The sequence below is a fragment of the Gossypium raimondii genome, chromosome 1 (assembly GCF_025698545.1).
Source record: "Gossypium raimondii isolate GPD5lz chromosome 1, ASM2569854v1, whole genome shotgun sequence".
NCBI lineage: Eukaryota > Viridiplantae > Streptophyta > Magnoliopsida > Malvales > Malvaceae > Gossypium > Gossypium raimondii.
Window position 1 is genome coordinate 1,288,372 of NC_068565.1, and position 22,569 is coordinate 1,310,940.

The window sequence follows — 22,569 nt, forward strand, 5'->3', positions numbered from 1 at the left end:
TCCTTTCATCTGTCATAAATAAATATCAGCATGCCAAATTGGACATACTGTCCACCCATAATGCCCTGCCCAAAGCTACCAAAGAAAGTGGAACCCTAGAAAGAGAAAGAGAGATGTTGGTTCAACCTGTGAATTCCTTTATTGGATCATACCACTAAAATATTCATTCTATTAACAAAATCATAAAAAACTTCAAACTTTATAATATTATAATCTTTAGGTATCAAAATTTATACCTTTTCTAAAATACAAGTACCACATTAAAAAAATTATTAAACTTTAAGTATCAAATGATATATTAAGCATTTCAATAAATATTAACTTTAAAATTTTAGAAGCAAAATTTTAATTAAATAAAATATAAAACCACTTAAATTTAATACAATATATAATTATTTTAGTATTTTAAATACTTGTATATATAGTTTTTTAATTTAAAACAGTTATGGAAAAATATTTATAAATGTAATTTAATTTAATTTTTAAAAACATAGTAACTTAATTTTAATTTTGTATAGTTTTAAATTTATATACATTTTAATTAACAAATTGTAATATATTTTTAGCATAATTTAAACACTTTGTAAATATTTATGTAAAATTTTAAACATCTTTGATTATTTTATATTTTAATTATTTTTGGTACCAAAATACATGTGAACTTCCAACGGTTTGTCTTTCTTTACCTGCGAATTTTCTCTCTTTGTTTTTGTTTACCAAAATATTCTCAATCTTTCATATAGCTCTATAAGCATCTTTGATTTATTCCTTGCTTCTATTTCCAGAAATTGTTCAGCTCACTCTTCTAAAATCAAAAACAGGTATGGGTAATATCTTCTCAATCTCACTTTCACTCGATACCATCATTACCCGTTGCTGGGATTCTGCTTTTCTATGCAAACTTGAAGAAAACCTCCCTGCTTTAAAAACTGAAGTGGAAGATTTGAAGGCGACCAGGAGGGATCTGATGAGCAGGGTCAGGGTCGCTGAAGATGAGAAGCAACTTAAGAGGCTACCCCAAGTTGATCTTTGGCTTCAGAGGGCTGATCGTGTGATAACCGATGCTGATAAACTGACTGTCCAAAGTCCTCAGTATGTTGAAAAGTTATGTATGGGAGGTTGTTGTTCCAGGCATCCCAGGTCCACCCACAAGTTCGGGAAGCAAATCGCCACAATACTCCAAGAGGTGAAAGGCCTGAAGGAGAATGGAGATTTCAGTGATGTGGCCTGCAAGCCACCAATTCCTTCCGCAAATAAACGACCTTCTGATCCAACTGTGTGTTTAGAGTCCTATGTAAATCAGGTTTGGAGCTGTCTTCAAAAGGAACAAGTGGGAATTATTGGCATATATGGCTTAGGAGGGGTTGGCAAGACAACCCTTCTAAACCAAATCAATAACAAGTTCCATGATACTACCCATGATTACCATGTCATTTGGGCAGTTGCATCTCAAGATCGGCCAATTGAAAAAGTCCAGAATCAGATTGCCAAAAGAATAGGCCTTCCCAATGAAGGTTGGGAATCTAAGAGCCGTGATGAGAAAGCTGAAGATATCTTCAACGTATTATGTAGAAAGAAGTTTGCATTGTTGTTGGATGATATATGGGAATGGTTTGATCTCACAAGAGCTGGGGTGCCTCTTCCAACACAAGGAAATGGCTCTAGAGTCATTTTCACAACTCGTCGTCTTGACGTGTGCTGTCAAATGCAACCGAACATGGATAATAATATCAGAGTGGAATGTTTACCACCAGGAGAAGCTTTCAAACTGTTCGAGGAGAAGGTTGGATCAGAAACCCTTCGAATGCATCCAGATATTTGCAAGTTAGCTGAAGCGGTGGTTGAAGAGTGTGCAGGGCTACCTCTCGCTCTCATTACAATTGGACGAGCCATGGCATCCAAGAAGACCCCTCGAGAATGGGAATATGCTACAGAAGTTTTAAGGCAATCAGCAGCCTCTGTGTTGCCAGGGGTAGGGAAAGAGATGTATCCCAAGTTAAAATTCAGTTATGACTGTTTACCTGATGAAAGGTTCAGATCTTGTTTCTTGTATTGTTCTTTATATCCAGAAGATGATCTCATCCAAAAAGACGAACTAGTAGATTGTTGGATCGGGGAAGGACTTTTGGACGAGCATACCAATTTGAGCAATGCCAGAAACCAGGGACATTTCATTATAGGTTCTCTTATTGACGCATGCTTATTGGAGAAAGGACAATATAATGATAGGGTAAAGATGCACGATGTGATTCGCGACATGGCTTTGTGGATTGCTGGTGAATCTGAGAACGAGAGGTTTTTTGTAAAATCAGGTGTTCAGTTAAAGGAACAACCGAAAGCTAAAAAGTGGGAAGAGGTAACAAGAATGTCGCTGATGGAGAATCAAATTGAAAATCTAACTGAGATATTGGAATGTCCCAATCTCCAAACTTTGTTTCTTGGCAGGAATGATTTGAAGGTAATCATGGATGATTTCTTTAATTTCATGCCGATGCTAAGGGTTCTGGACTTGTCTAGTAATAGGAATTTGGAAGAATTGCCAGTAGGAATTGCAAAGTTGGTTTCACTAGAACATCTCAATTTGTCAGGGACAGGAATTAAAAAGTTGCCAGTCGAATTGAAGGCCCTAGCAAAGCTGAAATATTTGAATCTGAACTGGACAGAGGATCTAAAAATGATCCCACAACAATTGATATCCAGTTTCTCCAAGTTGCAAGTACTGAAAATGGAGGGATGTGGCTATGGATGTATATTGGTTTTAGAGGAAATGGAGCATTTAAAATATTTGAATGTGTTGACTCTTACTTTTAAAAGCGCTTCGGAGTTGGAAAAAGCTTCGAGGTTCAACAAGTTCTTTAGCTGTGCCATTGAATGTGTAGAACTTCTAGATTTCAGAGATTCAAGATCATTGAATATTATGGCTTTAGCAAAACTGCAGCATCTATGTACTTTAATTCTCTGGAATTGTATGGATCTAGAGGAAGTGAAGATCGAACGTAACATAATTGAAGGTGCAGGATGCTTCCATAGCCTTCGATCTGTAAGCGTAGTCGAATGCATTCATTTGAGGGATGTGAGTTGGGTAACTTTTGCTCCACATTTGGAAGTACTATGGATATATGAATGCAATGGTTTATGTTAGAAAAAACAGCAGCAACTAAGCAAAATTTAAACAGCCAAGACTAAAGCTCATTAGCAGCAAAACAAAACAAAAAGAACAAACTGAAAATCCAAAGAGAAGCAGCAAGTAACTGAATGAGAAAAGTCCCATATATTGCTTTCATTTCCATTTCAAAATATATATGAGTTACAAAAGCAAGTCAGTTACCTAAACGTAACTACTCCCACCAAATTTGGCAAGTTGCCAACTAAAATAATACAAGTCAAAAGCTGAAAATAAATCAGCTATTACATCCATCATTTTCATATCTTACTAACTCTAGAAATCAAGTTACATGTCAACTTGATTGCTTTAAAAAATCAAAATAAACAAAATGAAACAAGCAGCTCCTATTCGATTCTAAAGCTGGTCTGCTGCTGCTGGAAGTTTGTTGCATTGCAGGCCAATGCTCAACACTCCTCCTTGGACTGTAGGCAACAAACACCGATTGAATCCCTTAGAAATTCAAACCTGATTGTGCCAAGAGGCTTTGTCAAAATGTCAGCCAATTGATCTTGTGAGCTGCAATGTGTTAGACACACTTCTTTGGATTGAACAACTTCTCGAACAAAGTAAAACTTGAGCTTAAAATGTTTGGTTTTGCCATGAAAAACAGGATTTTTGGAGATGGCAACTGCTGACTGGTTATCCACCATAATTTCAGTTGGCTCAAGCTGTTCTTCATTCAAATCACATAGCAACTTCCTAAGCCAAATGGCTTGATTCACTGCTGCAGCTGCTGCTATGTATTCGGCTTCAGCAGTAGACTGAGCAACAGTTTGTTGCTTCTTTGAACTCCAACTGAAAACTCCCGAACCAAGTGTAAAGAAGTAGCCTGAAGTACTTCTCATATCATCAACTGATCCACCCCAGTCACTATCTGAGTAGCCAGTTAATTTCAGCTCACTTCCTTTCTTGAACATTACACCAAACTTTAAAGTACCTTTGACATACCTGAGTATTCTCTTTGCTGCTTTCAAATGAGTTGTATTGCAGCTGTGCATGAATCTAGACAATAGACTTACTGAATGCATAAGATCAGGTCTGGTTGCTGTCAAGTAAAGAAAACAACCAATCAAGCTTCTATACTCCTTTTCATCTACCTTTTCTTCATTTCCAAAGCTGCTTAGTTTCTCTCCCACAGCTAATGGTGTGCTCACTGGTTTACAGTTTTCCATATGAAACCTAGTGAGAATTTTCAAGGCAAATGCATGCTGGCTGATAAAAATGCCTTGATCAGACTGGTCTACTTCCATACCAAGGAAGTAAGTCATGATTCCCAAGTCTGTCATGTCAAACATGTCTTGCATATTCTTCTTGAACTCCTGAATCAAATCGACCCTACATCCAGTCACTAATAGATCATCCACATATATTGAGACAATCAGCAAAGTCTCATCTTTGGACTTCTTTATAAACAAAGTTGGCTCACTCAAACTTTTCTCGAAATTGAGCCTAGACAGGTAAGCATCTATCCTGTCATACCAGGCTCGAGGAGCCTGTTTTAGTCCATAGAGTGCCTTCTTCAGCTTGTAAACCTTGTCTTCCTTTCCTTGGACTTTAAATCCATCAGGCTGTTCAACATAAATTTCCTCTTTAAGGAAGCCATTCAGGAAAGCTGACTTGACATCAAGTTGATGGACCTTCCACTGTTTTTGTGCAGCCAAAGCAAACAGGAGCTTTATGGTTTTTGTGCAGCCAAAGCAAACAGGAGCTTTATGGTGTCCAGCCTTGCTACTGGAGTAAATGTCTCCTCAAAATCAATGCCAAACTGTTGATTGTACCCTTTCACCACAAGTCTTGCCTTGTGTTTGTTCAAAGAGCCATCAGCATTGAATTTGGTCCTGAAAACCCACTTGACACCTATGACCTTCTTCTGATCAGGTCTGTCTACCAGATCCTAAGTGTCATTCTTATGGATCATGTCGATTTCAGCCTCCATAGCCTTCTTCCAACTCTTGCTTCGTGTAGCTTCTTCATAGCTTGAAGGCTCAACAATGGCCACATTGCATCTTTGGTAGATATCAGCAATAGACCTGGTCCCTCTCACAGGAGCATCATCTACATTGGCATTACTGACTTCATTTTCTGCCAATTCCAGATTGCTGTCAATATGCTCTTCTTCAAACTGACTTGTGTTAGAGCCATCTAGACTCCAAAACCTTCCTTCATCGAATTTGACATCCCTGCTTACCAAAATCTTCTTGGTTGAGGGATCAAATACTCTGTAGCCCTTCTTGCAGCTACTGTAGCCAACAAATATACCAGGAACTGACCTCTTCTCGAGCTTGGTTCTTCTTTCTGCAGGGACAAGTACAAAACACATGCAACCAAATACTATTAAATGGGAAACAGTTGGTTTAAGATCATACCATGCTTCAAAAGGAGTTTTATCATTCACAGCATGTGTTGGCAGCCTATTGAGCAGGTACACTGAGGTGTTGACACCTTCAGCCCAAAAAATGCTTAGAAGCTTGCTTTGAAACAACAAACACCTGGTCATGTTCATCACTGTTCTGTTCTTCCTCTCACACACTCCATTTTGCTGAGGAGTGTACACTGTGGTTAACTGATGATGAATCCCAGCCTGCTCACATAGCTTCTGAAATCTTTCAGACAAGTATTCAGAACCATTGTCTATCCTCAAAGCCTTAATCCTGCAGCCTGTTTGATTTTCTGCCAATGCCTTGAACTTTCCAAAAACTTCAAACACTTCTGACTTCTGTTTCATGAAATAAACCCAGCAAAATCTGGTCAGATCATCAATAAACAGTAAAAATACTTACTGCCATTCAGTGAAGGGGTCTTCATTGGTCCACAGACATCTGAGTGCACCAACTCAAGTCTTTCTCGAGCCCTCCATGCTTGGTTAGCTGAAAAGGGCAACCTGGCTTGTTTGCCAAGCTGACACACCTCACAAACACCTTCACTTGCACTAACCTTCACCATGTCCTCTTTCATGTTCATTTTGTGCAGCAAATCAAGTGATTTGAGGTTAACATGGCCAAACCTCTTGTGCCAAAGATCAATATTGTCAACTGAGCTTGTATAGGCACTTTTCTCAAGCTGACTCACATCCAGCATAAAACATTTGTCTCCCATAGGTGCTGAGACAATCTCCCTACCATGAGCATCACTTATAACACAAGAATCATTCTTGAAAACTAGTGAAAAGCCTTTCTTGACTAGCTGGCCTACACTGAGTAAATTTTGGTCTATTTCTGGCACATAGAGCACATCAGAAATGATTTTGTTACCTGAACCAGTGTGAATCACCACATCACCTCTGCCTTTTGCTTCAATCAAGTTGCCATTGCCTATCCTGACCTTCGAGACATAGCTCCTGTCAAGGTTCTTGAAAAGGCTCTCATCTGATGCCATGTGATGTGAGCAGCCACTATCCACAAGCCAACTGCTCTTGCTGTTAGCTGCAAAACATGAAGCTGTAAATACATGCTCCTCCTGAGCTTGGACATCCTCGGCAGACTTGGCTTGTACTGGCTGTGCTTGTGCCTTCTCATGACTTCTACAGATTTTCTCATGATGGCCATACTTCTTACAGCTTTTGCACTGTATGTCTGGTCTGGTCCAGCAATACTTCTCCAAATGATTAGTCTTCTTGCAGTGAACGCATGGTGGAAACCTCCTTCTACCGGTATCTTTCTTTGATCTTTCCCTCTTTTCAAACCAAGGCTTCTTAGCTTTCTGACTTGAGCTGGAGCCTTCTCTGACCTTTGCTTGAAAGGCACCTTCAGGACTCTCCTCCTGCCTACTTGCTCTTCTCTGCTCAAGTGCATAGAGTGAGTTAACCAACTCAGACAAAGAAATGGTTGTGAGATCTCTCGAGTCCTCCAATGAGGAGATTTTTGACTCAAACCTTTCAGGTAAGGTGGTAATAACCTTCTCAACAACCCTACTGTCACTGAAATCTTCTCCAAAGAGTCTAATATTATTGACAGTAGCCATAATCCTATCAGAATATTGCTTGATAGTTTCTGACTCCTTCATCTTCAAATTTTCAAACTCCCTTCTAAGATTAATTACTTGTTGCTGCCTTGTCTTGTCCGATCCCATGAACTCCTCTTTCAGCCTATCCCATGCTTGTTTGGGTGAGTCACAAGCCATGATGCGAGTAAAAATCACATCAGACACTCCATTCTGCAGGCAGGCCATGGCTTTATGCTTCTTGGCTCGCTCCTCACCATGTTGCCTGATCTGAGCAATGGTTGGATTTGCTCTCAATGGTGGTGGTTCGATGTCATTTTCAACTCGCACTCCATGATCAAGTGCTTGGAGGTAAGTTTTCATTTTAACTACCCAAATGTGGTAGTTTTCTCCAAAGAAAAGCGGTGGTGGAGGAGGTGCAAAGCTCATGTTCTTGAAACTAGTTTGACAAACACGATTTTTGAGTTTATTTTGAAACAAAAAACTTAAACAATAGAGGTCCTCAAAGACAAGAGGCTCGATTACCATTTGTTAGAAAAAACAAGAAGAACTAAGCAAAATTTAAACACCAAGACTAAAGCTCATTAGCGACAAAACAAAACAAAAGAACAAACTGAAAATCCAAAGAGAAGCGACAAGTAACCGAATGAGAAAAGTCCCATATATTGCTTTCATTTCCATTTCAAAATATATATGAGTTACAAAAGCAAGTCAGTTACCTAAACGTAACTACTCCCACCAAATTTGGCAAGTTGCCAACTAAAATAATACAAGTCAAAAGCTGAAAATAAATCAGCTATTACATCCATCATTTTCATATCTTACTAACTCTAGAAATCAAGTTACATGTCAACTTGATTGCTTTAAAAAAAAATCAAAATAAACAAAATGAAACAAGTAGCTACTATTCGATTCTAAAGCTGGTCTACTGCTGCTGGAAGTTTGTTGCATTGCAGGCCAATGCTCAACAGTTTAGAAGAAATCATCAGTGAAGAAAAACTTGGTGAAGTCACTGAGCTAAAAGGAAATTTAAACTTATTTTCTAAGCTCGAGCGTTTGCTTCTAGAAGATCTGCCCAAACTAAAGACTATATACCACCATGCTCTGCCTTTCCCACAGCTGAAGGAAGTATCCATTAGAGGATGCCCAATGTTAAAGAAGCTCCCACTAAACTCCAATAGTGCAAAAGGACAGAGGCTCATCATTGAAGGAGAGGAGGGATGGTGGAAAGATGTAGAATGGGAGGATGAATCCACTCAAATTGCTTTTCTCTCTACTTTCAAACCTCGATAATCTACGAAATGCTAGGTATTAATTAAAGCTTAAAGCCATTGTTGTATCATAGCATATCTCACTGTAACTTCTATTTTGCTTATCCCTGAATTACATGTAGTTTGATATTTTGATTTACACTATGAGGTTTTCCTGTATATAAAATAAAATAGTTGAATTTGAGAATATATGATGTTAATGAATGATAATTTGAAGTATAACTCTCAACACATCACATCATTTTCTTTTAATTCTATAACTAAAATTTTGGTAATTATAGTAAAATTAAAATTTTTCCTATTCTATATATTTAAAATAAGATAATTTTTCTTATAGGAAAGTATACTATAAATGTGTTAATTATAAATTTGTAATTTTAAAAGGGAAAAATAAGTTTAAATAGAATTGACTTTCATTCAAAATACATGTTATCATAAGCATAATATCATGTAAGATTAGATACTAAATATTGATAAATGCTACAATATTTCAATATTTATACATTAAAATTCATTAATACAAATTACTAACATTTTAAAACTTTTATGATTATAGAATGCTACTACAAAAATTTAACATATAAATTTTTTTATGATGTTTCTGCAAAGATAATTGGTTATATGATTAAATTAGGATATTAAAAATTTAAACATATTTTAAAAAAAAAAGAATTGGGGAAACTTAAATGTATACTGTCGAAACCATTTTTTTTAAAGGGTAGACTTTTATTTTGAAAATGAAAACGAAAAAACGGGAGTCGCCACCAATCCTTTGCTTTTTATGAGCTGTGATCGGATCACCTCATAATTTGATCATTTTAATAAGAGATTTGATTTTTTAAAACGATGTTGTTAGTCTACGAAAATCCAAAAAATAGGTTTGAGAGTTGGTCACATACGAGGAAGGATTAGCACCCTCGTAATGCCCAAAATTGGTACCTAGTTGATTCATTAATGTCTTAGCATCGAAAGTCGAAAATTCAAAAAGAAATTTAAAATACGATCCTTTTTTGTATTATGCATTTTTCATAAAATCTCTTGAAATAATGAAAACATGTAAAAGGACCTCTTTTCTCGAAGTAATTAATAGGTCGTACCCCGTGAGTTAGGATACGACACATTAAATTCCCGAAAATAAGTTTTCCTTTTACTTTATTATTTGATCGAATCTCATGTATTTGAAAATTTAAAGGATGTTCGATTATTTAGGACCAACGAGAAAATCGAAATCCCGTAAATTAGGGTACAACTTCTCGAATCTCCAAATACGGAGCATTGCCTATTTTGAAAACCTGTTTTAAATAGTATCAAATGTAATATTTAAAACAATGTATTTTTCTTATTCGGGATATAACATAAAACGACTTATTATTGAAAAATACATTTAAACGCGAATTTTTGACGTGATTTTAACGAAATGAGATAAAAAGATGATGTAGAAAACAGAACGATAATGTAGATGAAATGTCATGTAAATGACATATACTAATAAAAACAATTTCTGAGCATCACATAATATACACTATTTTAACAATAATATGAACAATCAAAGATAAATGAAATAAATAATAACAATGGTAATAATAACAAAGTATGCACATAAAAGGACAATACTAACTTAAAAACAAAGAAATAAATAAAATAAATACATAAATAATGTAAGAGAAAATAGTTTATAGAAGTATTGAAAATAAAGAACCAAATTAAAATATAAATGAAATTTAAAGGTACAATTTGGAATAAAATATATAAATAAATGAAATAAAAAATATATATGTACAAGTAAAAATAATAATCTAATTTCAAAGGTATGAAAAAAGGGTGATAAATAATAATGAAATAATAATAGATAACAAAATATCAATAATAATGGCATAAATAAAATGAATAACTAATGAAAGAAAATAAAAATGGAAGAATAATAAGTGAATACAAGGATAAAAATAAATAAATGAATGAATGAATGTAAAAATAAATATATAAAATAAAGCAAGAACAATGTGCATATAAAAGAATAAAAGTTTGAAATTAAGCAAACAAAGGATTAAATTGGAATTAAAATGAAATTTAGAGCCTAAATTATAATAAAATAAATGAATAAACACAAAAGCCTAAATAAATGAATAAATACATATATATTTGATCATAAATTAAAATGAAATTATGATCAAATATATATGTATTAATTATTTACAAATACCAATAAATTTAAACAAAAATTAACTATTAAAATATATAAAGATATAGACTATTAAAATTGTGAAATTGCACTCCTACTATCGTAAAAAATTATAATTTAATTTTGACCCCTGGTATTCAAACAGTACTAATGACAACTCTCCCTGAAATCCATTTGAACAAAACTTTAACTCCACAATTAGGATCAGCAATTACTTATGATTTGATCATATTATACCATACTGAAATGTCTCATTTTTTACATCTATTTTTGTCATACAATGCTCAACCTACTTCCTTTGCATTTTGAATCTACACACCGGCTTCCAAGGTTGCCAACCAGATGACTGCAAAGGACATAAATATTGTAATAAGTTTGCTGACATTTTAACTAAGCCCTTTGGGACTACTTGGTTCGAGAGCTTGAGGAGCAATAACGGTGTCTACTGCATTGAAGCCAAGGAAGAGTGTTGAATATTATGGACCAGCCATGCAGCAGCAAGAACTCTTGATGCACAACCATGCAGCTGAAGCATTGTTACATGCAAGTATTCCAGAATTGCATGGTAAACTAGTGTAGCTCAGTTGTAATGATGTATAAAGGCTAGTTAGCTGATATGTTTTATGCTTAGGTACTGATTTGGCTGATAAGTCAGCGTGTTTAAGTGTACAAGTAATGTTTTGTAAGTTTCAATGTTGTTAGTGGGAGTCGTTATGTATTCGGTAATGCTTGTAACTTAAAGGCAACAGTTCCTTCAGAAATTGATGATGAAAAATGTTTTCAGCTTCTTGTTTTTAGCTTCTCATTTTTCTTCTCTGTTCTCAGTCTTTTATTGTTGATAAACTCCAACAATTTCATAGGCTTAAGGTCGTTGAATATTTTGACTTTAGTAAATATGCTTATATCTATATACTTCACGACTTTCGAGTTGTATGGATCTAGAAGAGGTGAAGATCGATACTACATGGATTGCAAGTGCAGGATGCTTCCATAGCCTTGGATTTCTATCCTTTTTTAGCAGCCATGTTGGTGCAACAACAGAACCAAGCAGACTCAGCAAGTATCTTGTCGAGCAAGCCTCGAGACTTGCTGAGCAAACAAACAATTTCAAGCTAAAGAAAGAAGAAAAATAAGCTAAGGAAATTGGAGAGTATATTGATGAACAAACTGATTTCATTCATATTCAAAACAATGGCATAATGCCAGTACATAAATCAAGCACAAAGCTTGTTAAAATCAGCAAGTAATTACCTAAACATTACCTACCTCCACTAATTACATGGAAACTTGAAATTTAAACTTGTAAGCTTGAACAAAGATGTGTTTACACTCACACTCTAGCTAATTACATCAATCATAGGACTAACTTAGTTAGAAATGAACTAACATACATTTCATTAACTAAAATTACAAAATGAGTAAAAACGACTTGTTGTTGCGGTTCTCGCATGACTTGGTCTTCATGGCTGCATGTTGTCGAGTGTTTCTTTGCATCTTGAACCAACTTCATCACTCCTCCTTGGTTTGCATGGTGCAAACACCTAGCTTCCTTCTTAGACATTCGAACCTTGTGACATTGAGAGCTTTAGTCAAAATGTCTGCAAGTTGATCCTCTGAATTACAGTGGATCAGGTTCACTTCCTGAGCTTGCTCCATTTCTCGAACAACATGCAACTTTATGCTGAAATGCTTTGTTCTTCCATGGAACACTGGATTTTTAGCAATTGTAACAGCAGATTGGTTATCACAGAAGATCTCTATTGCTTCCATTTGATGCACATTCAAATCAGCCAAAATTTTCCTTAGCCAAATGGCTTGGTTGACAGCACTTACTGCTGCTACATACTCTGCTTCAGCAGTAGATTGAGCCACCAGGCTTTGCTTCTTCGAGCTCCAACAGAACATGGCTGAACCAAGGTTGAAAGCATACCCTGAGGTGCTTTTCATGTCATCTATCGAGCCAGCCCAGTCACTATCAGTATAGCCAACCAGCTTCAGATTTCCTTCCTTGTTGTACCTTAGACCACAGTCCAAAGTCTCTTTGACATATCTGAGCACTCTCTTAGCAGCTTGTATATGCTTCTCATTGCAACAATGCAAGAACCTTGATAGCAATCCTACAGCATACATTATGTCTGGTCTAGTGGCAGTCAAGTATAGCAAACAACCAACTAGACTCCTGTAGGTAGTTTCACATACCTTCTCAAAATCACCTTGGCTCGATAGTTTTTCTCCAACAACAATAGGTGTTTTAGTTGCCTTGCTGTTTTGCATGGAGAACTTGGTCAGAATCTTTGTGGCAAAGCTCCTCTGACTTAGAAATATCTCATTCTGTGCTTGAGTCACCTCCATTCCAAGAAAATAGGACATCTCCCCAAGATCAGACATTTCAAACACTTCCTGCATCTTGGTCTTGAAATCAACCAGCACTGTTCGATCTCCTCCTGTCACCAGCAGGTCATCAACATATAGGGATACAATGAGTTGTGTTTGTGTCCCTTGCTTCTTGACATACAGTGTTGGCTCACTCTTGCTTCGATCGAATCCCAGATCAGTCAAGTAGCCATCAATTCTGCTGTACCAGGCCCTTGGAGCATGTTTTAAGCCATATAAGGCCTTCTTCAATTTGTAGACCATATGCTCTCTGCCAGCTATTTCAAACCCTTGTGGTTGTTCAACATAGATGTCTTCATCTAAGAAACCATTCAGAAAGGCTAATTTCACATCGAGTTGATGGATTTTCCATTCGATTTGATCTTCTAAGGCAATCAAGATCGATGGTGTCGAGCTCGCCTTGGTGCAAAGGTCTCCGTGTAGTCCAGCCATACCTCTGGTGAACCCTTGACAACCAACCTTGCTTTCAGTTTGTTCAAGGTTCCATCAGCATTCTGCTTGGCTTTGTACACCCATTTCACCCCAATCACCTTCCTTTTGACTGGCCTTTCAACCAATTCCCAGGTCTGGTTCTTCTCAATCATGCTGATCTCCTCAGCCATTTCCTGCTTCCACCCTTGCTGAGCTTCAGCCTCTTCAAAGTTGCTTGGTTCAGCTATGGCTACATGAGCCCTTTCATAAATCTCAGTCAATGATCTTGTTCCTCTGACTAGTTCATCATCAATGTCTATTTCAGGAACATTTTGTTCTGGCTCAGCTTGGTCTGCTGCAAGTTCTTCAGAAACTTCTTCAGGTTCATGCCTTTCCTAGTTCCAACATGACCTTTCATTGAATACCACATCCCTGCTTACTGACACTTTGTTTGTTGAAGGATCCAAAATCCTATAGCCCTTCTTAACAGTGCTGTAGCCCACCAGAACACCAGGTCGAGCCCTTTCAGACAATTTGTCCCTTTTAACAGCAGGTACATGTGCATAACAGATGCATCCAAAGACTTTCAGATGAGCCAGTGATGGCTTGAAGCCAAACCAGGCCTCGAATGGAGTCTTCTGATCCAAAGCCTTGGTTGGAAGTCTATTTTGAATGTATGTTGCAGTGTTAACTACTTCTGCCCATAGTGCTTTAGGCATATTCTTCTGAATCATCAAACACCTGGCAATATCCACCAAGCTCCTATTCTTCCTTTCACTTACACCATTCTGTTGAGGTGTATAAGTGTTGGTAAGCTGATGTTTGATGCCTACCTTATCACAGAAGGCTTGGAACTGAGCTGAAGTGTACTCAGTCCCATTATCAGACCTTATGGTCTTCAGCTTGCAGCCTGTTTCAGTCTCAGAAGCAGTCTTGAACTTCCAAAACACTAAGGCCACCTCTGATTTCTGTTTTAAGAAGTAAATCCAGCAATATCTCGATAAATCATCAATGAACAGTATGAAATACCTGTTTCCACTTAATGACTCAGTCTTCATAGGGCCACACACATCAGTGTACACCAGTTGGAGTTTTTCAGAAGCTCTCCAGGCTTGATTCGAGGGAAATGGCAGTCTGGCCTGCTTTCCTAGCTGACACACCTCACACACATCATCATGGTCCACTGAGTTGATGAAGTTTTCAGCCAGGTCATCGCTGACCATTCGGGCCATCGATCTGAAGTTGGCATTTCCCAGCCTTTGATGCCACAACTTGGATTCATCTGATGTGGCTGTGTAGGCAATGTCTGACTTCTTTGTCCAGTCAACCACAAAGCTCTTATCAGCCATAGGGACTGCCATCAGTTTGGATCCACTTGGATCACTAATTTGGCACTGGTGGTCTTTGAACACAACAGAATAACCTTTCTCCAGCAGCTGATCTATGCTGAGCAGGTTTCTGTCAATTTCAGGCACCAAGAGCACATTTGAGATTACTTTGGCACCTGAGGGAGTGCATATCAGCACATCACCCTTGCCTTCAGCTTGGATAAGATGACCATTACCTATCTTGACTTTGGTTCTACAGCTTCTGTCTAAGGACTTGAAGATAGCAGCATCAGGTGTCATGTGGTTGGTACATCCACTATCTAGAAGCCAACCAGATGAGAGCTTTTCTTGAGTAGCTGAGCATGACACAGCAAAGACTTGCTCCTCTTGGTCACAGTCTTCCTTAGCTACTCGAGCCTCAGCTTTCAATTGTTGAAACTGATTCTGCCTTGATTTGGTCTTGCTCTTGCAGACTCTCTCAACACGACCTTTCTTCTTACAATGCTGACATACAGCATCTGGATTGAACCAGCATTTTTCTTCTGGATGACCAGCCCTTCTGCAGTGCTTGTAAGTCTGACCTTCTCTCCTTGCAGCATCATTCTTTGGCTTGTCTCTCTAGGCTTTCTTGCCTTTGTAGACAGTATTTGTCATTGCTTAAAAGGCACATTCTTGATGCTCTTCCAGTCTGCTTGCTCTCCTCTGCTCTTGAGCATATAGAGCATTGATCAACTCAGTCAGGGAAATGGTGGACAGATCCCTTGAGTCCTCGAGAGATGAGATTTTTTCCTCATACCTCTCAGGCAGAGTTGCTATAACCTTCTCCACTATCCTAGCTTCATTAAACTGCTCTCCAAGAAGCCTGATGCTGTTAACCACAGCCATAATCCTGTCAGAATATTGCTTGACAGTTTCTTCTTCCTTCATCTTTAAATTCTTGAAATCTCTTCTCAAGTTCAGCAACTGTTGCTTCCTTGTCCTCTCTGTCCCTTGAAACTCTTCTTGCAACTTGTCCCAGGCCTGTTTTGGTGATTCACAGGCCATAATCCTTGTGAAAATCACATCTAACACTGAGTTCTGGATGCAAGACATGGCTTTGTGCCTCTTGGTCCTCTCATCAGCATGCTGCCCGATCTGAGCCACTGTTGGATTACCTCTAAGTGGCTCTGGTTCAACATCTGAGTTGACCACCTCCCACAGATCGTAAGCCTGCAGGTAGGTCTTCATTTTGACCACCCATATGTGATAGCCTTCACCATTGAAGACTTGAGGTGCAGCTGGTGAAAAGCTTGATGAAGCCATGGATTTGTATAACAGATCCCTTAAGAAATAGGCTCTAGATACCAATTGTTGGTGCAACAACAGAACCAACCAGACTCAGCAAGTATCTTGTTAAGCAAGCCTCGAGACTTGCTGAGCAAACAAACAATTTCGAGCTAAAGAAAGAATAAAAATAAGCTAAGGAAATTGGAGAGTATATTGATGAACAAACTGATTTCATTCATATTCAAAACAATGGCATAATGCCAGTACATAAATCAAGCACAAAGCTTGTTAAAATCAGCAAGTAATTACCTAAACATTACCTACCTCCACTAATTACATGGAAACTTGAAATTTAAACTTGTAAGCTTGAACAAAGATGTGTTTACAGCTCACACTCTAGCTAATTACATCAATCATAGGACTAACTTAGTTAGAAATGAACTAACATACATTTCATTAACTAAAAATTACAAAATGAGTAAAAACAGCTTGTTGCAGCAGCTCCTGCACAGCTTGGTCTTCATGGCTTGCATGTTGTCGAGTGTTTGCTGCATGCTGAACCAACTTCATCAAGCCATAATCTGAGGGATATGAGTTGGGTAACTTTTGCTCAACATTTGGAAGAACTATCTATATGGCAATGCCTAGGTTTAGAAGAAATTATCAGTTGGGAAAAACATAATGAAGTTGCAGAATTGAAGGAGAATTCAAACTTCTTTTCTAAGCTCAAAATTTTGGATCAACATTATCTGCCCAAAATGAAGACAATATATCGGGATGCTCTGCTGCCCTTTCAACAACGAAAGGAAATTATAAATGAAAAATGGCCAATGTTGAAGAAGCTCCCACTAAAGTTCAATAGTGCCAAGGGACGGAAGATTGTCATTAAAGGAGAGAAGAAGTGGTGGAAAGATGTAGAATGGAAGATGAATCCAGTCCAATTGCTTTTCTTACCTCTTTCAAACCTCTGTTTTCACAAAATGCTAGAAATTAAGGCTGGAAAGGGTTAAAGCGCTTGTTGTATCATAGTATCATAACATAGTTCATAGTAAGTTTTATCTTGCGTGTCCCTAGATTACATGTGATTTTGTTGTCGTATCCAATGTCTTGTTCCTCTATGTAATATAAACTAGATATTTTGGGTTGGGATGATAAAATTGAGAGAGTAGAGTTTATGATATTTGAGGTTTGAATCCTACTCTGTGCATTTACTTTCTAGACTTTATATAAAAACGAAAGGGTAAATTATGGAAATGGTCCTTTTGTCTTATTTTGTTCACCTCTGAAACAAAATTTTATTTCTTCCATTGGCATTTGGCTGCAATGCTTGAAATCATTGATGCAAGGTAAGTGAATGTTTTTGGTTGCTTTATATGTTTGTTAATTCACATTTGGCAACTAAATGTTTTGATATATTGAACTTCGATAGTGAATTGCTGATTAGGGAGGTAGTTTTTGGAAAGACCCTAAATTGGCCTTAGTTTTCAATCTCCTTCTCAGTTCTATCTCATATATGTTTTAAGCAATATGAGTCACCATCTTTATGCAGATAATTGCCAATGGTGAAGCACTATTTTCCAGACAGTTTCAAATAGTCAAGGAAGAGTAATTGCCTATGATAAGCAATATTATCCTGTGGCATGGTTCACCCATTTTTCTTTCCATAAGGTTTTGGAAAAGATGGAGAAGAACGCACCATTATTACCAGTAAAATACACGTATGGTTTTGTTACTAAAATTTAATCTATTAACAAAATCATAAAAATTTAAATTTTATAATATTAGTATTTAATTTTCATTAAATCAACTATAAAACTTGAATTAAATATTAAAAATTAACACTATAATTTTTGGGTACCAAAATATATAACTTTTCTAAAATACAAGTACCACATTAGAAAAAATTGTCAAATTTGAGTACCGAATAATATATTAAGCCTTCCAATAAATATTAACTTTAAAATTTAGAAACAAATCTTTTTAATTAAATAAAAGATAAAACTACTTAAATTTAATACAATATATAATTATTTTTTATTATTTTAAATACTTGTTTGTATAGTTTTTTTAATTTAAAACAGTTTTGGAAAAATATTTTATTGCAAACATATTTATAAATATAAATAATTTTAATTATTATTATTGTTAATATTTTTAAATTTTATACATTTTAATTAACAAGTTGTAATATATTTTAAACCCTTAGTAAACATTTCTGTAAAATTTTAGACAATTTCAAAAAGAATAATTGAAATTAATTTTTAATTTTGCAAGATTTAGTAAGGAACTAAAATTTAAATTAATTAAAATAAAATATATGAAAGAAATTTAAAATTAATTAAAATATCAAAATAAAGAATAATTCTTTATATAAGGATTTTGAAAGAGCCATCAATTTGACTTTCAAATATGAGAATTATATATAATTCTTTAGTTAAAACATTAAACTAATTTAATTAATTATATTTACATAATAAATTAAATTATTTTCACTGCACACCGAAAATGCCTTACAATGGACCCATTGTGTCAATAATTATGGTTTTACACACTTTACTCTGAAATTATCATCATTTTCACTATTAAAATACATGCCAACTTCCAACACTTTGTCTCTGTTTACCTGCCAATTTTCTTTCTCTGTTCTTGTTTACCAAAATATTCTTACTCTCTCGTATAACTCCATAAGCATCTTTGATCTATTCCTTGCTTCTATTTCCTGAAATTGTTGAACTCACTCTTCTAAAATCAAAACCAGGTATGGGTAATATCTTCTCAATCTCACTTTCACTCGACACCATCATTACCCGTTGCTGGGATTGTGCTGCTGGACAGGCAAGTTATACATGCAACCTCGAAGATAACCTCCATGCTTTACAAGCTGAAGTAGCAAAACTGAAGGAGCTCTGGGGTGATCTGATGAGCAGGGTCAGAATTGCTGAAGATGAGCAGCAGCATAAGCGGCTAAACCAAGTTGAAGGTTGGCTTCAGAGGGCTGATCATGTGATAGCCAATGCTGATCAACTGAGTCGGGAAAGTCCTCAGCAAGTTGAAAAGTTATGTACGGGAGGTTGTTGTTCCAGGCATCCTAGGTCCACCCACACGTTCGGGAAGCAAATCGCCACAATACTGCAAGAGGTGAAACACCTGAAGGAGAATGGAGATTTCAGTGATGTGGCCTGCAAGCCACCACTTCCTTCCGCAACTAAACGACCTTCTGAGCCAACTGTGGGTTTAGAGTCCTATGTCAATCAGGTTTGGAGCAGTCTTCAAAAGGAACAAGTGGGAGTTATTGGCATATATGGCTTAGGAGGGGTTGGCAAGACAACCCTCCTAAACCAAATCAATAACAAATTCCATGATACTACCCATGATTACCGTGTAATTTGGGCAGTTGCTTCTCAAGATCGGCCAATTGAAAAAGTCCAGGATCAGATTGCCAAAAGAATAGGCTTTTCAATGAAGGTTGGGAATCTAAGAGCCGTGATGAGAAAGCTGGAGATATCTTCAACGTATTATGTAGAAAAAAAGTTTGCATTGTTGTTGGATGATATATGGGAACGGTTTGACCTCACAGGAGCCGAGGTACCTCTTCCAACACAACAAAATGGCTCTAAAGTCATTTTCACATCTCGTAGTCATGACGTGTGCTGTCAAATGCAACCGAACATGGCTAATAATATCAAAGTGGAATGTTTACCACCAGGAAAAGCTTTGAAGCTGTTCGAGGAGAAGGTTGGGTCAGAAACCCCTCAAATGCTTCCAGATATTCGCAAGTTAGCTAAAGCGGTGGTTGAAGAGTGTGCAGGACTACCTCTCGCTCTCATTACAATTGGGCGAGCCATGGCATCCAAGAAGACCCCTCCAGAATGGGAATATCCTATTGAAGTTTTAAGGCATTCAGCGGCTTCTGTGTTCCGAGGGGTAGGGAAAGAGATGTATCCCAAGTTAAAATTCAGTTATGACAGTTTAACGAGTGAAAGAGTCAAATCTTGTTTCTTGTATTGTTCTTTATATCCAGAAGATTATCCCATCCAAATGGATGAACTAATACATTGTTGGATCAGGGAAGGATTTATGGACGAGCATACCGATTTAAGCACTGCCAGAAACCAGGGACGTTTCGTTATAGGTGATCGTGTAAGGATGCACGATGTGGTTCGCGACATGGCTTTGTGGATTGTTGGTGCATTTGAGAAGGAGAAATTTTTGGTAAAATCAGGTGTTCAGTTAAAGGAACTACCGGAAGCTGAAAAGTGGGAAAAGATAACAAGAATGTCACTGATGGATAATCAAATTGAAAATCTAACTGAGATATTGGAATGTCCCAATCTCCAAACTTTGTTTCTTAGGAGCAATGATTTGAAGGTAATCATGGATGATTTCTTTAATTCTATGCCGATGCTAAGGGTTCTAGACTTGTCCGACAATACGAATTTGGAAGAATTGCCGATAGGAATTGCAAAGTCGGTTTCACTAGAACATCTCAACCTGTCATTCACAAAAATAAGAAAGTTGCCGGTGGAATTGAAGGCCCTGGAAAAGCTGAAATATTTGAATCTAGAGTGGACACGCGATCTAGAAATGATCCCACAACAACTTATATCCGGTTTCTCTAAGTTGCAAGTACTGAAAATGATGAGATGTGGCTATGGATGGTCATTGCTTTTGGAGGAAATAGAGCATTTAAAATATTTGAATGTGTTGACTCTTACTTTTAGAAGCGCTTCGGAGTTGGAAAAAGCTTCGAGGTTCAACAAGTTCTTTAGCTGTGCCATTGAACATGTAAGCCTTCTAGATTTCAGAGATTCAAGGTCACTGAATATTTTGGCTTTAGCAAATCTGCCGAACCTATATTCTATAAAATGTACGAATTGTATGGATCTGAAAGAAGTGAAGATCGAAAGCAACATAGTTGAAGGTGCAAGATACTTCCATAGCCTTCGATATGTAGGCCTAACCTATTGCAAACAAATGAGGGATGTGAGTTGGGTAATTTTTGCTCCACGTTTGGAAAAACTACTTATACGTGGTTGTAACAGTTTAGAAGAAATTATTAGTGAGGAAAAACTTGATGAAGTCACTGAGTCGAAGGCAAATACAAAATTATTTTCTAGGCTCTAGGAGTTGGATCTATGTCGTCTGCCTAAAATGAAGACAATATACTACCATGCTCTGCCTTTCCCACAGCTGAAGAAAATATCAATTGTAAAATGCCCAATGCTGAAGAAGCTCCCACTAAACTCCAATAGTGCAAAAGGACAGAGACTCATCATTAAAGGAGAGAAGGGGTGGTGGAAAGATGTAGAATGGGAGGATGAATCCACTCGAACTGCTTTTCTCCCCTCTTTCAGACTTCAGTAATCTATGAAATGTTGGATATTAATTAAGGCTTAAAGCCATTATTGTATCATTGCATACCTCACTGTAAGTTCTATTTTGCATATCTGTAAATTACATGTAATTTATAATAAAATGTTTGAATTTGAGAGTATATCATGTTGGTTTTCTCTATTTTAGCCTCTCCCAAAGAGCAGAGCTCAAATATTGCCTTATTTCATTATGATGGTTCTGCTTCAAACTTACCTTTTCGAAAGGAGCTGATGCATTTATGGAAGGACTTGAAGTCATTGTGTCTTGCTGTACAATTCGACCATGTGAAATTTCACCTGAGTAAGATAAAACAAAGGAATTGTCTCATCTATAAATCAAACTTGAAATGATATTCACATCTGTCAGTAGATAACATAATTTCTTTCCCCTTCTTCAGACCACATGCCATAAGTCAGAAACATAACCATCGTAGTTACCTTTGGTAACAGGTTCCTCTGTCAATCCAGTAGACTGCATTTCTAATATACAGGCTTCAGGCTTCATTTATCAAGAAGTTAGAAGGATTATCAAAGAAAGGCTATAAGCCAAAGAAGGCATGCAAAGATTTGATCACTTACAGCAAACTGATTAGTTAAATCCTGATGCTTATATTTATTGGACATCTCTTCAATTGGTTCTTTGCCTTTGGACTGCTGTTGTTGTTTCCTTCACTCAGACTCATATACCTATTTCATAAGTGACACATTCAACATACATTTGTATTAACAGGTAAAAAGCACCAAGTCCCAACATTACCTCTCAATATCTTTGACCATGATCAAGATAACTGTAACCTTCATCTCTTTTTTCTATGAAAACCAGCTTTAGTCAGCTCATCTTCATCACCATCACTTTCAGCAGCTTTACTCAACTCATCTTTAGCTGAAGTTCTTCTTTCTCAAATTCTTCCAACCTTGACATTATACTGCCATGCTCTGCCTTTCCCACAGCTGAAGGAAATATCAATTGTAGAATGCCCAATGCTGAAGAAGCTCCCACTAAACTCCGATACTGCAAAAGGACAAACGCCCATCATTTTAGAAGATGAGTAGTGGTGGAAAAATGTAGAATGAGAAGATGAATCCACTCAAATTGCTTTTCTCCTTTTCTTCATACCTCTGTAAACTACAAATGCTGTCTATTTTGTTGTCAAATAACGATAGTTATTCAAATAACAAGTAGGATTTTATTGTCATATATGTATCATTAAACATATGGTCTTGGATTTAGTTGTCTTCATCT

General features: G+C 36.9%; 2 protein-coding genes and 1 long non-coding RNA gene across 8 annotated transcripts in view; 1 reads left to right on the plus strand and 2 right to left on the minus strand.

The window, feature by feature from the left end:
- The window catches only part of LOC105786627 (disease resistance protein SUMM2), a 58,739-nt gene that overhangs the window by 23,023 nt on the left and 13,147 nt on the right, over positions 1-22,569 (plus strand). Inside the window, exon 1 of one of the 4 annotated variants that reach the window (XM_052629148.1) lies at positions 652-1,783. The exons of 2 other annotated variants lie outside the window; for them this stretch is intronic. In XM_052629148.1, coding sequence (XP_052485108.1) covers positions 824-1,783 — 960 coding nt within the window. In that variant the 5' untranslated portion in view covers positions 652-823. Of the gene's footprint in view, positions 1-651; positions 1,784-18,585; positions 19,690-22,569 lie in introns of those variants that run through there. One more of the 4 variants, XM_052629142.1, reaches the window with a different exon arrangement.
- LOC105774112 (uncharacterized) overlaps positions 1-22,569 on the minus strand; it is a 42,341-nt gene that overhangs the window by 2,720 nt on the left and 17,052 nt on the right. The window contains exons 7-9 of one of the 3 annotated variants that reach the window (XM_052629175.1): positions 21,765-21,798; positions 21,541-21,623; positions 21,037-21,319 (exon numbers count right to left, since the gene is read on the minus strand). In XM_052629175.1, coding sequence (XP_052485135.1) covers positions 21,305-21,319; positions 21,541-21,623; positions 21,765-21,798 — 132 coding nt within the window. In that variant the 3' untranslated portion in view covers positions 21,037-21,304. The other 2 variants (XM_052629172.1, XM_052629169.1) reach the window with 2 other exon arrangements.
- On the minus strand, positions 658-20,896 carry LOC128040433 (uncharacterized). Its single transcript, XR_008195041.1, has 2 exons — positions 19,769-20,896; positions 658-1,862 (listed from the first exon to the last, which is right to left on the minus strand). It is a non-coding gene; the product is annotated as an uncharacterized LOC128040433 (long non-coding RNA).